The sequence below is a fragment of the Triticum aestivum genome, chromosome 6A (genome assembly GCF_018294505.1).
Source record: "Triticum aestivum cultivar Chinese Spring chromosome 6A, IWGSC CS RefSeq v2.1, whole genome shotgun sequence".
Taxonomy (NCBI): domain Eukaryota; kingdom Viridiplantae; phylum Streptophyta; class Magnoliopsida; order Poales; family Poaceae; genus Triticum; species Triticum aestivum.
In genome coordinates this window covers 612581980-612594809 of record NC_057809.1, presented here as the reverse complement: position 1 = coordinate 612594809, position 12830 = coordinate 612581980, and the positions used below count along the sequence as shown (strand labels likewise).

The following is a 12830-nucleotide window of genomic DNA, read 5'->3' as shown; positions in this document are numbered from 1 at the left end:
ATGCAGATAGTATGATTAATTAACATATGTTAATTATGTATAACCGCAGAGAGAAGCAGCTCATTCGCAGTCCACGTCATGGTCTTGCACTGCATGCATACTTTTCTTCTAGTCAAGTCAAGCTATGGACGAATGATTTCCACAATCGACCGCAGCGAGCACGGCACGGCCAGTTCAGTGTTCAGTAATTGGCTCTCTCTGATTCATTTTTTCCATTAAAGGTTGGGAATAGGGTGGCTCGCATATTGTGATTTGTGCATTCACTGGTGAGGCACGTCATAGCAATTTTCTCCTTTGTAATCTACCGACAAGTCTGAATCGCTCTGCTCCCTTTCCGTGAAATGGAAAGCGAACCTGTGGAGAAAGTGGATGATGAGGCGCTTCAGTGCGATGGAGGCGTGGTTGTAGAGGTGTGCGACGCTCCCCTTCCGCCCCAAAACGTGCATGATGCTGCCGCGGCAGCTCGCCTGCAGAACGAGAGGGGTTGTGGCGATTGAGTCAAACTTTTCTGCTTGTGTTACGGTCTAGAAACATGAGCTTGTGTTGCTAATTTGCCACACTACAACTGACTCAACCACTGAAGTTCTATCATACTGATTTATTTATTTAAGATAGTAGGAACAGTAATTGCGTCATTTGACAGTGCAAATGTCTGTGAAGAATAGATAGTTATAGGCCGCTAGCAAGGGTTCTTTCCTCACCATAGCATTGCTATTTTCGTCGGAAATGTACGAACACTTACAACAATAGGTACATATCATCTCCTTAATATGCAGCTGACTGGAATGTGTTAGTTGTGCGAGGCTGGAGAATCTTGTTAGACAGATTGAAAGGAGAATGGACAGAGCAACTTGTCTATTCCAGTTCCACCACAACTGCAATATAAGTGTATGGTCTCCAAGCCACGTCTTGGTCTTACCATGCATACTTTCTTACACTCGATGCGTGGCTAGAATTTGCCATGATTTGGACAGTACCATGCACATCCAACACCCAGATTTTTGAATGCTGGCAACCCTCCCTTTGTTTGCCAACAATAAGTACATCATTTTAAATCCAACCCCCAAAATGAATACCCATGAATGTACTCAGCAATCGGTATAAAGAATCAAAAGGATAATTTTAGGAAGAAAATCATCAGGATTTGTCACGCTGGCCAGTTATTGACCACTCTCACTGTATGGTCTACAAGCAAAGCTAGTCCACGCCATGGTCTTGTCATGCTGTATGCATACTTTTCTACCGAATTAGACGGTCCCTGAATTGCGACTGTATTTCAGGCACCATCCCAAGAACCTCGGCCACGACATCCGGGAAGCACAGCCGTCACAAAGAAAACCATACGAATGCTGGACATATCTCTGTCCGATTCCGGCTGAAAAGTATATATACGTAAGAAGAGCTGGACCGATCCTACTGGAGTAAAAAAAAGATCCTGATGGAGTGAGAAAATTTGCTCCTGGGGCCTCAGCCAAATGACCATCAGGACTGGAACGGTCACTGACAAGGTTGACGGACTTGAGGTCTTCGCTCCATTGGCGGGCAGGTTTCAGATAAGGGCGTGAGAAAATTTGCAGATAATTCAGACGCGAAGTATGTGGACGTGATGACGCTGTAAGAGAGTTTTTAAACTCCTGGGGCCTCAGCCAAATGAGCATCCAGCTTACAGACACAGCTCACAACCCGGCCGGCAGCAAAACCATGGAAGAAAGCAGGCCGCCGTTCCGTTCGATCTGGCGGCGCAAAGGTGAAGTTGTACTGCTAAGCAAACATCCATCTTTTGTCTTGTCGGTTTTGTCTTTGTTGCTATGATAACTGGAGCGGCTACCAGCAAACAAACTCTTTCTCCACATCATTTGTGAAGTCGGCAGCATCCTCGATCTAATGCTTCTGTAGTTGCTTCTCATTTAGTCTTCACTCTTCACACTTGCAGGTCAGGGAGGCCTTCTTACATGTGCCAGTCAAGCGGTTAGGCTCGCCTACATCATTACGCTACTCATTTCTTGTGAAGTAGGCAGCATGTGTTGCTCCACGGTGGCAGCCCATGATAACAGCATGGACATGATCTCGCTGCTGGATTTCAAGCGGGCCATCACCAACGACTCGAGGCAAGCCTTGAGATCCTGGCACGCCGGCGTCCCTCTTTGCCGTTGGAATGGCGTCGACTGCAGCCCGACGGGGCGATTCACCAAGCTGTACCTCAGCGAACGAGGGTTGTCCGGCCCAATTTCACCGTCCCTCGGGAATCTAACGTTCCTTAGGGAATTGGACCTGTCCAGTAATGGCTTCACCGTCGAGATACCTCCTCTGAACCATCTCCAAAGATTGGAGTACCTTGACTTGGGGGACAACTCACTGCGAGGGACCATTCCAGATACTCTCACAAACTGCTCCAATCTACAGGCCCTATACCTGTATTACAACTTACTAATAGGAGAACTTCCCAGCAGTGTAGGCTGCCTATCCAATCTAGTGTCGTTAATTGTTGGAGGAAATAATCTCACCGGAGAAATCCCACCAAGCCTAAAAAACAGTAGTCAGCTTCAAATCATCTTGCTTACTGATAATAAGATCACCGGAATCATACACTAGTGCAGAACCGGACAATAGCACCGGTTCGTAAGGCCCTTTAGTGCCGGTTTAGGAACCGGCACTAAAGTGTGGGCACTAAAGCCCCCCCCCCCCTCCTTTAGTACCGGTTCAGCACGAACCGGTGCTAAAGGGAAACCACTGGCACGAGCCAGCTCCGGGGGCCGGGAGCCCTTTAGTACCGGTTGGTAACACCAACCGGTACTAAATGTTTGTGGGCTTTTGTTTTATTTTGTATTTTTCAATTAAATTTGTGTTATTAATTTAATTTAGGATTGTTTTACGTTATAATGAGTTGTAGTCGTCATCATCATCATCATCATCGCATATTAATAAATAAATAAACTCTAGCTAGCTAAAAATCATCATAGTCGTCTAATTACCACTATTTAATCATTATAGTCATTACCGCTAGCTATCTAATCATCACCAACGCTGGCTAGCTTAAAGAGGAAACATTCACTTTGTAACAGAAACAAAGATATCATCAAGTTCAACATAATCATCACCAACATCGAAGTTCAGGACACAGACATGAGACAAGTACTAATTAAGAGCATGAACTAGTAGCTACTCCTACTGCTCCCTCTTAGGTAGAATATCATAGAACATGTATAGCTCTCCTGATTCATCATACTGGAGCATGTAGATGAATCTGTCTCCTAATCTTGGGTTGCGCTTCTCCTTGCTGCCCCCTAGTACTTCTCTGCGATCGTTAACAATTTTGCTCCAATCTTTCACTATAAAGCATTTTTCGCTTTCAGAAATCCTGAATGCACTCATGTGCAATGTAGGAAATCTTGGTCGTAAGCTAACCATTGACATGCGACCTTTTGTCTCGATCCAGTGAGGCACAACTGTCATCGGAAGTCCCTGTTGAAGAACATCGTATAGTAATTAATATACTAAGCAATGAAAGTTTAGCTTCAAAAATAATGTATGCAAAAGATGCACTAATTAAGGACAAATATTTAAAATCTTACCATCTTTCGATTATAGATGTGACCGTAGTTCAATACGATCATCATTCACTAGTGCAGAACCGGGCAATAGCACCGGCTCGTAAGGCCCTTTAGTGCCGGTTTAGGAACCGACACTAAAGTTTCGGCACTAAAGCCCCCCCCCTTTAGTACCGGTTCAACACGAACCAGTGCTAAAGGGAAACCACGTGGCACGAGCCAGCTCCGGGGGCCGGGAGCCCTTTAGTACCGGTTGGTAACACCAACCGGTACTAAAATGTTTGGGGGGTTTTGGTTTTATGATTTCTTTTTCATTTAATTTTGTGTTTTCCATTTTAATTTTTTTCGTTTGATGGTATTTTACGGTACTACACATTGTACACGTTATGCATATATATATATAAATAGAATTTTTAGTAGAACCAATCATATATATATCATCAGTGTCTCACAAACCACCATATTAATTTACACATACACACATGTATAGCTATATACAATTTCTCCTACATATGCATGTTGCCTTCGGAGCTAGTGGCATTAGCCTAATTGGTGCCTTCGGAGCACGATGACAATTGGAAGTGGTTCATGGGGGCGGTAGCGGGTAATACTATTCTCCCTTCAGATTTATGACCTGGTCGAGCAAAAATCCCGCTATTTCCTCTTGAAGTGCTTCTACGCGCTCCGTTTCTAGGAGCTTGTCCCGCACCTCTTTGAACTGTTAAGAAGGAGATCAATATGCATGTGTATTAATTGTGTGACTAGATATCGATAATGTTGTAAAAATTGTGAATAGTGTTCTGACAAGCGTACCCATTCCTGTCTTTGAGATCTGCTCCTTTCGGACGCCATCATGCGAATGTTCTCGCAAACGCAGAATGCACACAGATCAGTCCCCTGCGCCTGCTTCAGAGCCTTTATTACGAGAATGGAATTTAATTTGATCAGATAATAATTAATCAAGCATGATAATTAAAGAGATGGCAGCTAGCTAGCTAGCTAGTACTACTTAATTACTTACCTTGGGTCGAAACCATTTCAGCTGTCGTTTCCATTCATCTTCCGTGACGCTGATGAACCTTGCCCAAGCCCTGCCCGCCGACAAAGAAAATGAATAAAAGGGTTATTAAATAGTTCATATCATGAAATGACGAACTAAATAGGCCGAGATATATAGTTAATAATGATTGAAATTACCTGTTGACTATCCCAAACAAGATGTTATAGTCACTATTTGCTTTGAATAGCGAGTCCAGTATTTCAACTGTTCCGACGTCAACTTTAGTGATACACAAGATCCAGTGAAATCTGCATGCACACACGTTTGCATGTCTTAATTAAGCGGGCATATGTAAGCAAAAACATGTAGCTAGCTAGTAGGCAAAAACAGAGAATTTGTAGTACAAGAAAGTGTGACTCACTGGAAGTTGTAAGGAAGTAGTATATCTTCATTGTATTTGAGGCGCTTCAAGAACTCTAGCATGCTGTCCTCTACCTGTTTTTCATAATACTTATTTATTTTCCATGTGTATTCATTAACGGTGTTTGGGTCAATGAACCCAATGCCATAGCGTCCACCTTTTCTTATTTCATACATCTTCATCCTGCATAATACCACAGAAAAGAATATAGTGAGGATAATTGCAGGTAATGATTGATCAAAAGGATCACTACAGCTAGCTTGAGATTTAAATTACAGAAAGAAATCACTTACAGACAATAGCAACTGACGATAGATTTGTCGAGTGCGTCTTGATTGTATAACTGAAACAGTTCAGAATACTCAACGGCCACAGCTTTCTCATGGTAGTAATGATCCTTCTTGACATACACCATGAGGGACTCTCGATCGGATCTCTTGGTAATGTCCATGTACCATTGATGCAATTCATACATTCTCGTTGGGAGCTTCTTGACATCTTCTGGCTTGACCAAAGGTTGGCCCCGGACATATTTCCCTTTTATTTCCTTCTCTGTAATCACAGGCATGTCCTCGATCTCGAGGAGTTGTCCAACAGTGATCTTGAGTTCTTCAGCCTGCATTATATGCTCCTGGGTTATTACCACATCGCCCACCTCGGGAATGTAAACTGTTTGGCCACAATAATATTGGGCGCGCGTACTGTCACGTGTTGTTGGCGGCACAACAAGCGGGGGGATCGATTGCGCCGCCTGTTCTCCCAGCTGGGCAACGGTTTTCCCACATTTTTTGACAGCTGCTTGTTGTTTGCTCGAGCTCGAGCTCGCCTCCTTCTGTAGACGTTGTTGATGTAACTTCCTGATGTGGCGCTCATAGTCTGTGTCAACAGGCTTAGGAGCTGGTGGTTGAGCCATACGAATGAAGTGGTCAACTACTTCCACAGGCACTTTCTCCCTTGGCGGCGGTGGCGGTTTCGGTCCAAAATGGGCGTCGACTTCTGCCCGCACTATGGCATTGGTTTGCTCCTCGGTCCTGTCGTAAGCCCTCACAGGAAGAGGAGTAGTGAGGTTTGGACCATATTAATATCGCTTGCCTCCGCCTGTACTTCCTGTACTATGACCTCGACTCGTGCCGCTACGCACCATAGCTGCGGGGTGTCTCTTCTGCGGTTGCTGAGGCGGCGGAGACGGCTGACGGGACTGAGTTGGACGAGGAGGAGTGGCCTGAAGCTATGCCGGACTTGGAGGAGTGGCCTGAGGTTGTGCCGGACTTGGAGGAGGAGTGGACGTCTGACGCTGTGTCGGACTTGGAGGAGGAGTGGCCTGACACTTTGCCGGACTTGGAGGAGGAGAAGTGGCCTCACGCGTTGGTGGACTTGGAGCGGGAGTCTGCTGACTCGGTGGCGGATTTCGACGAGGAGTCGGGTGACGCGGTGTCGGTGGCCTTCGAAAGATGATGCAATCCTTTCTCCATAGGATGACATGATGTATGGCCTCTCCCAATGTGTGCTCGTCGTCACCTCCAGGAATGTCAAGCTGTAGCTCCGAATATGGGTCCACCACCTCATCAACCAAGACACGAGCATAGCCCGCTGGAATCGGGTTGCAATGGAAGGTTGCCTCGGGGGAATTTGAAAAAGCAACGGCGTCCGCCACCTTCATGGATATGTTCTTCATTTTGAAGTGTAGCTCGCAGTTAGTGTTCTCCGTGATGTCATCCACGGGGTATCTATCCAGCACAGCGTCGCCCGGGGTGGAACCCACGCTGCTTCTCGGCATGGATGGGGCGGTGCTATCCAATGCTGGATCATCCGCTAGCTGCTGCAGATGCTGAGACCCCCTTTGCTGGCTAAGTGAGTCGATCTGCTCCTGCTGCCGCTGGAATTTAACTGCCAATTCCGCTTGACTTGCTTCTAGGCCTTGAAGGCGTTCATAGTCCCGCTTCCTCTGCTCCTCCTCCATCTTCCTCTTCTTCTCCTATGCAATCTTCTTTCTCGCACGGGTTCTGTAGTCGGCATTCCAGTCCGAAAACCCCTCATACCACGGAATAGCGCTCTTGCCTCGTGTTCTTCCCGGGTGTTCAGGATTTCCCAGGGCATGCGTAAGCTCGTCGTTCTCTCTGTTGGGCTGGAACACCCCCGATCGAGCCTCTTCTATTGCAACAAGTATCGCATCGTCGGCTCCGTTCAGACATGCCTTCATCGAAACATTGCCTGTCTTCGGGTCCAACTCCCCCCCATGCGCATAGAACCAAGTCCTGCACCTGGGGGGCCAGCTCTTAGTAACCGGAGTGACACCTGCATCCTCCATCTCTTTCTCAGACTTATCCCACTTAGGCATTGCCACCGCGTAGCCACCTGGCCCCAGCTTATGGAACTTATCCTTTTTTTGGCATTCTTCTTGTTTATTCTCGACCGTTCCTTAGCTAATTCTGAATCCTTGAATTTCACGAAATCGTCCCAATGAGCACTTTGATTCTCTAGTATTCCCTCGAATACTGGAGTCTTCCTTCCTCCCTTGACGTACTTCTCCCACGTCGTTCTCTTGTGGTTCTTGAATGCAACCGTCATCTTCCTAAAAGCAGCGTCCTTGACTTTCTGCACATCTGCTTCTGTGAAATGATCTGGTAGGGTGAAATGTTCCATGAGAGTATCCCAAAGCAGTTTTTTTATTCTTGTCGACAAAAGTAACATTTGGACGTGGCTTTGCTGGCTTTCTCCATTCTTGAAGGGAGATCGGGAGTTGGTCCTTCACAAGAACTCCGCACTGACGAACGAACTTGTCCGCAATCTTCTTAGGCACTAATGGTTCGCCATTAGGTTTGAATGCCTCGATATTGTACTTTACGCCCTCCTTCAACTTTTTGTTCGGGCCTCGTTTCGTCCTTTTGCCTGAAGATTTGCTCGATCCGGTTGGCTGAAAGAAGAAAGATCGATTCGTTAATATATCTTCAACTCATTTAAAACATGCGATGATCACCAGATTCCTGCTTATATAAATATATATACCTCGTCGTCGTAGTTCATGACTTCATCAATTCGGTCGTCGCGATCGAATATCATATCACCCTCTCCGGTGTTGTTTAGAAATTCGGAGCCGTCAAAATCTTCTTCATTCTGATCATCATCTGGCCCGCGTATGATATCGAACATGGTCTGTTCTCTCTCTCTATCGGTATTGTCCGCCATAGCTTTTATTTAACTATGCCAAAAGAAATATAAAACAATTTAGTATAATCTCGAATAATAGATATAATCTCGAATACATCATCTCGAATAATAGATATAATATCGAATACATTGTCTCGAATAATAGATTTAATCTCGAATACATCGTCTCGAATAATATATAATATTGAATAGTACATCACTGGCTAGGCGGTGGACACCCAAAGAGAAGGAACCCTCACAGGATCATAGCTGAAGTGAGATCACTGAAGAAACTGCCAGGTATTGGAGAACCTGCCGCCCTCTAACGCAACCATGTAGCGATGGACGTGCTCGTCCTCCTCCCTGACACGACGACGTACCACCTCCGGCGGGGCCGGCTCCCTCCGCACCGAAACTGGCCCACGCGAACGCCACCAAACGAGATCAGGGTCGACGACTGGACCCGGGGCCAGGTTCCTAATCAAGCGGCGCGCCCCTCCAGGCAGCACCTCCCAGTGCCAGCCCGGCGGAGCCCGGTCCCGGACATGGGTCAGCTGGACGTCGTCGCGGACGTGTCGACGGCGAGGATGCGGGCCGGGCATCGTCGACAATAAATACTATATGCCGCAAAAGTAAAGTAACATTTTTTAAATGATGGATTGTGATGATTTCATATATGCAAATTCTAAATTTTATAACTAAAAATATAAAAAACTAAAAAACATCGATCATCGTCTAACAATTTGATATTAATCTAATTCATCTAGCTAGCTAAAACTAACATTTCCAAAATTTCTAACATTCCTATATAACTAACATTTCTATAACATTTGACATTAATCTAATCTAATTAATTAATTCATCTAAAACTTTGTATGAAAAACAGAAAAATAGAAAAAACTAAAAGCTAAAAACAGAAAAATTGTGTGTGTGCGCGTGTAGTGTGTGTGTGTAGTGTGTGTGTGCATGTAGTGTGTGTGTGCGCGCGCGTGTGTGCGCGCTACGGTCGGCGCCGGCGCGCGGTGTGGCTTTGATCGATTGGAGGGAGGAGAGGGGCCGGGGGAGGGGTGTTGGGGAACGTTGCAGAAAAAAAAAAATTCCTACGGTTTCACCAAGATCCATCTATGAGTTCATCTAGCAACGAGTGATCGGATGCATCTACATACCTTTGTAGATCGCAAGCGGAAGCGTTCAAAGAACGGGGATGAGGTAGTCGAACACGACGTGATCCAAATCACCGGAGATCCTAGCGCCAAACGGACGGCACCTCCGCGTTCAACACACGTACGGTCAGCGTAACGTCTCCTTCTTCTTGATCCAGCAAGAGGGAAGAAGAGGTTGAGGAAGATGGCTCCAGCAGCAGCACGACGGCGTGGTGATGGTGGAACTGCAGTACTCCGTCAGGGCTTCGCCAAGCACTATGGAGGAGGAGGAGGTGTTGGAGAGGGAGAGGGAGGCAACCAAAGGCGTGGATCAAGAGCCCTCCTCCCCCCACTATATATAGGAGGCCCTAAGGGGGGGCGCCGGCCTAGGAGATCCAATCTCCTAGGGGGGGCGGCCAAGGGAGGTTTCCCTCCCCCCCCCCCCCCCCAAGGCACGTAGGGGTGCCTTCCACTACTAGGACTCCTCCCCTATGGAAACCCTAGGCGCATGGGCCTCTAGGGGCTGGTGCCCTTGGCCCATGTAGGCCAAGGCGCACCCCCTACAGCCCATGTGGCCCCCCGGGGCAGGTGGCCCCACCCGGTGGGCCCCCGGGACCCTTCCGGTGGTCCCGGTACAATACCGATAACCCCGAAACTTGTCCTGATGGCCGAAACAGCACTTCCTATATATAATTCTTTACCTCCGGACCATTCCAAAACTCCTCGTGACGTCCGGGATCTCATCCGGGACTCCGAACAACATTCGGGTTACTGCATATACATATCCCTACAACCCTAGCGTCACCGAATCTTAAGTGTGTAGACCCTACGGGTTCGGGAGACAGGCAGACATGACCGAGGCGACTTCTCCGGTCAATAACCAACAGCGGGATCTGGATACCCATGTTGGCTCCCACATGCTCCACGATGATCTCATCGGATGAACCATGATGTCGAGGATTCAATCAACCCCGTATGCAATTCCCTTTGTCAATCGATATGTTACTTGCCCGAGATTCGATCGTCGGTATCCCAATACCTCGTTCAATCTCGTTACCGGTAAGTCACTTTACTCATACCGCAATGCATGATCCCGTGACCAGACACTTGGTCACCTTGAGCTCATTATGATGATGCATTACCGAGTGGGCCCAGTGATACCTCTCCGTCATACGGAGTGACAAATCCCAGTCTTGATCCGTGTCAACCCAACAGACACTTTCGGAGATACCCGTAGTATACCTTTATAGTCACCCAGTTACGTTGTGACGTTTGGTACACCCAAAGCACTCTTACGGTATCCGGGAGTTACACGATCTCATGGTCTAAGGAAAGGATACTTGACATTGGAAAAACTCTAGCAAACGAACTATACAATCTTATGCTATGTTCAGGATTGGGTCTTGTCCATCACATCATTCTCCTAATGATGTGATCTCGTTATCAATGACATCCAATGTCCATAGTCAGGAAACTATGACTATCTGTTGATCAACGAGCTAGTCAACTAGAGGCTTACTAGGGACATGTTGGTGTCTGTTATTCACACATGTATTACGATTTCCGGATAACACAATTATAGCATGAATAAAGACAATTATCATGAACAAGGAAATATAATAATAATGCTTTTATTATTGCCTCTAGGGCATATTTCCAACAGTCTCCCACTTGCACTAGAGTCAATAATCTAGTTACATTGTGATGAATCGAACACTCATGGAATTCTGGTGTTGATCATGTTTTTCCCTAGGGAGAGGTTTAGTCAACGGATCTGCTATATTCAGGTCCGTATGTACTTTACAAATATCTATGTCTCCATCTTGAACATTTTCCCGAATGGAGTTGAAGCGACGCTTGATGTGCCTTGTCTTCTTGTGAAACCTGGGCTCCTTGGCAAGTGCAATAGCTCCAGTGTTGTCACAGAAGAGTTTGATTGGCCCCGACGCATTGGGTATGACTCCCAGGTCGGTGATGAACTCCTTCACCCATATTGCTTCATGTGCTGCCTCAGAGGCCGCCATGTACTCCGCTTCACATGTAGATCCCGCCACGACGCTCTGCTTGCAACTGCACCAGCTTACTGCCCCACCATTCAAAATATACACATATCCGATTTGTGACTTAGAGTCATCCAGATCTGTGTCGAAGCTAGCATCGACGTAACCCTTTACGACGAGCTCTTCGTCACCTCCATAAACGAGAAACATTTCCTTAGTCCTTTTCAGGTACTTCGGGATATTCTTGACCGCTGTCCAGTGTTCCTTGCCGGGATTACTTTGGTACCTTCCTACCAAACTTACGGCAAGGTTTACATCAGGTCTGGTACACAGCATGGCATACATAATAGAACCTATGGCTGAGGCATAGGGGATGACACTCATCTCTTCTATATCTTCTGCCGTGGTCGGACATTGAGCTGAGCTCAATTTCATACCTTGTAACACAGGCAAGAACCCCTTCTTAGATTGATCCATATTGAACTTCTTCAATATCTTCTCAAGGTATATGCTTTGTGAAAGACCTATGAGGCATCTCGATCTATCTCTATCGATCTTGATGCCTAATATATAAGCAGCTTCTCCAAGGTCCTTCATTGAAAAACTCTTATTCAAGTAGGCCTTAATGCTGTCCAGGAGTTCTATATCATTTCCCATCAAAAGTATGTCATCTACATATAATATGAGAAATGCTACAGAGCTCCCACTCACTTTCTTGTAAACGTAGGCTTCTCCATAAGTCTGCGTAAACCCAAACGCTTTGATCATCTCACCAAAGCAAATGTTCCAACTCCGAGATGCTTGCACCAGCCCATAAATCGAGCGTTGGAGCTTGCACACCTTGTCAGCATTCTTAGGATCGACAAAACCTTCCGGCTGCATCATATACAATTCTTCCTTAAGGAAACCATTAAGGAATGCCGTTTTGACGTCCATTTGCCATATCTCATAATCATAGTATGCGACAATTGCTAACATAATTCGGACGGACTTCAGCTTCGCTACCGGTGAGAAAGTCTCATCGTAGTCAACCCCTTGAACTTGTCGATAACCCTTAGCGACAAGCCGAGCTTTATAGATGGTCACATTACCATCCGCGTCTGTCTTCTTCTTAAAGATCCATTTATTCTCTATGGCTCGCCGTTCAACGGGCAAGTCAGTCAAAGTCCATACTTCGTTTTCATACATGGATCCTATCTCGGATTTCATGGCTTCTAGCCATTTGTCGGAATCCGGGCCCGCCATCGCTTCTTCATAGTTCGAAGGTTCACCGTTGTCTAACAAGATGATTTCCAAGACAGGGTTGCCGTACCACTCTGGTGCAGAACGTGTCCTTGTGGACCTTCGAATTTCAGTAGGAGCTTGATCAGAAGTATCTTGATCATTATCATTAACTTCCTCTCTAGTCGGTGCAGGCACCTGAGGAACATTTTCTTGAGTTGCGCCCTTTTCCGGTTCAAGAGGTAACACTTCATCAAGTTCTACTTTCCTCCCACTCACTTCTTTCGAGAGAAACTCCTTCTCTAGAAAGAATCCATTCTTGGCAACAAAGATCTTGCCTTCGGATCTGAG

General features: G+C 46.3%; 1 protein-coding gene across 1 annotated transcript; it reads left to right on the top strand.

The window, feature by feature from the left end:
- The first annotated feature begins 1676 nt into the window (after window positions 1-1676).
- On the top strand, window positions 1677-2783 carry LOC123131376 (probable LRR receptor-like serine/threonine-protein kinase At3g47570). The gene is made up of 2 exons (XM_044551066.1): window positions 1677-1747; window positions 1934-2783. Exons 1-2 carry the CDS (start codon window positions 1702-1704, stop codon window positions 2590-2592), a joined length of 705 nt encoding a protein of 234 aa, XP_044407001.1. The 5' UTR covers window positions 1677-1701; the 3' UTR covers window positions 2593-2783.
- Window positions 2784-12830: the final 10047 nt, after the last annotated feature.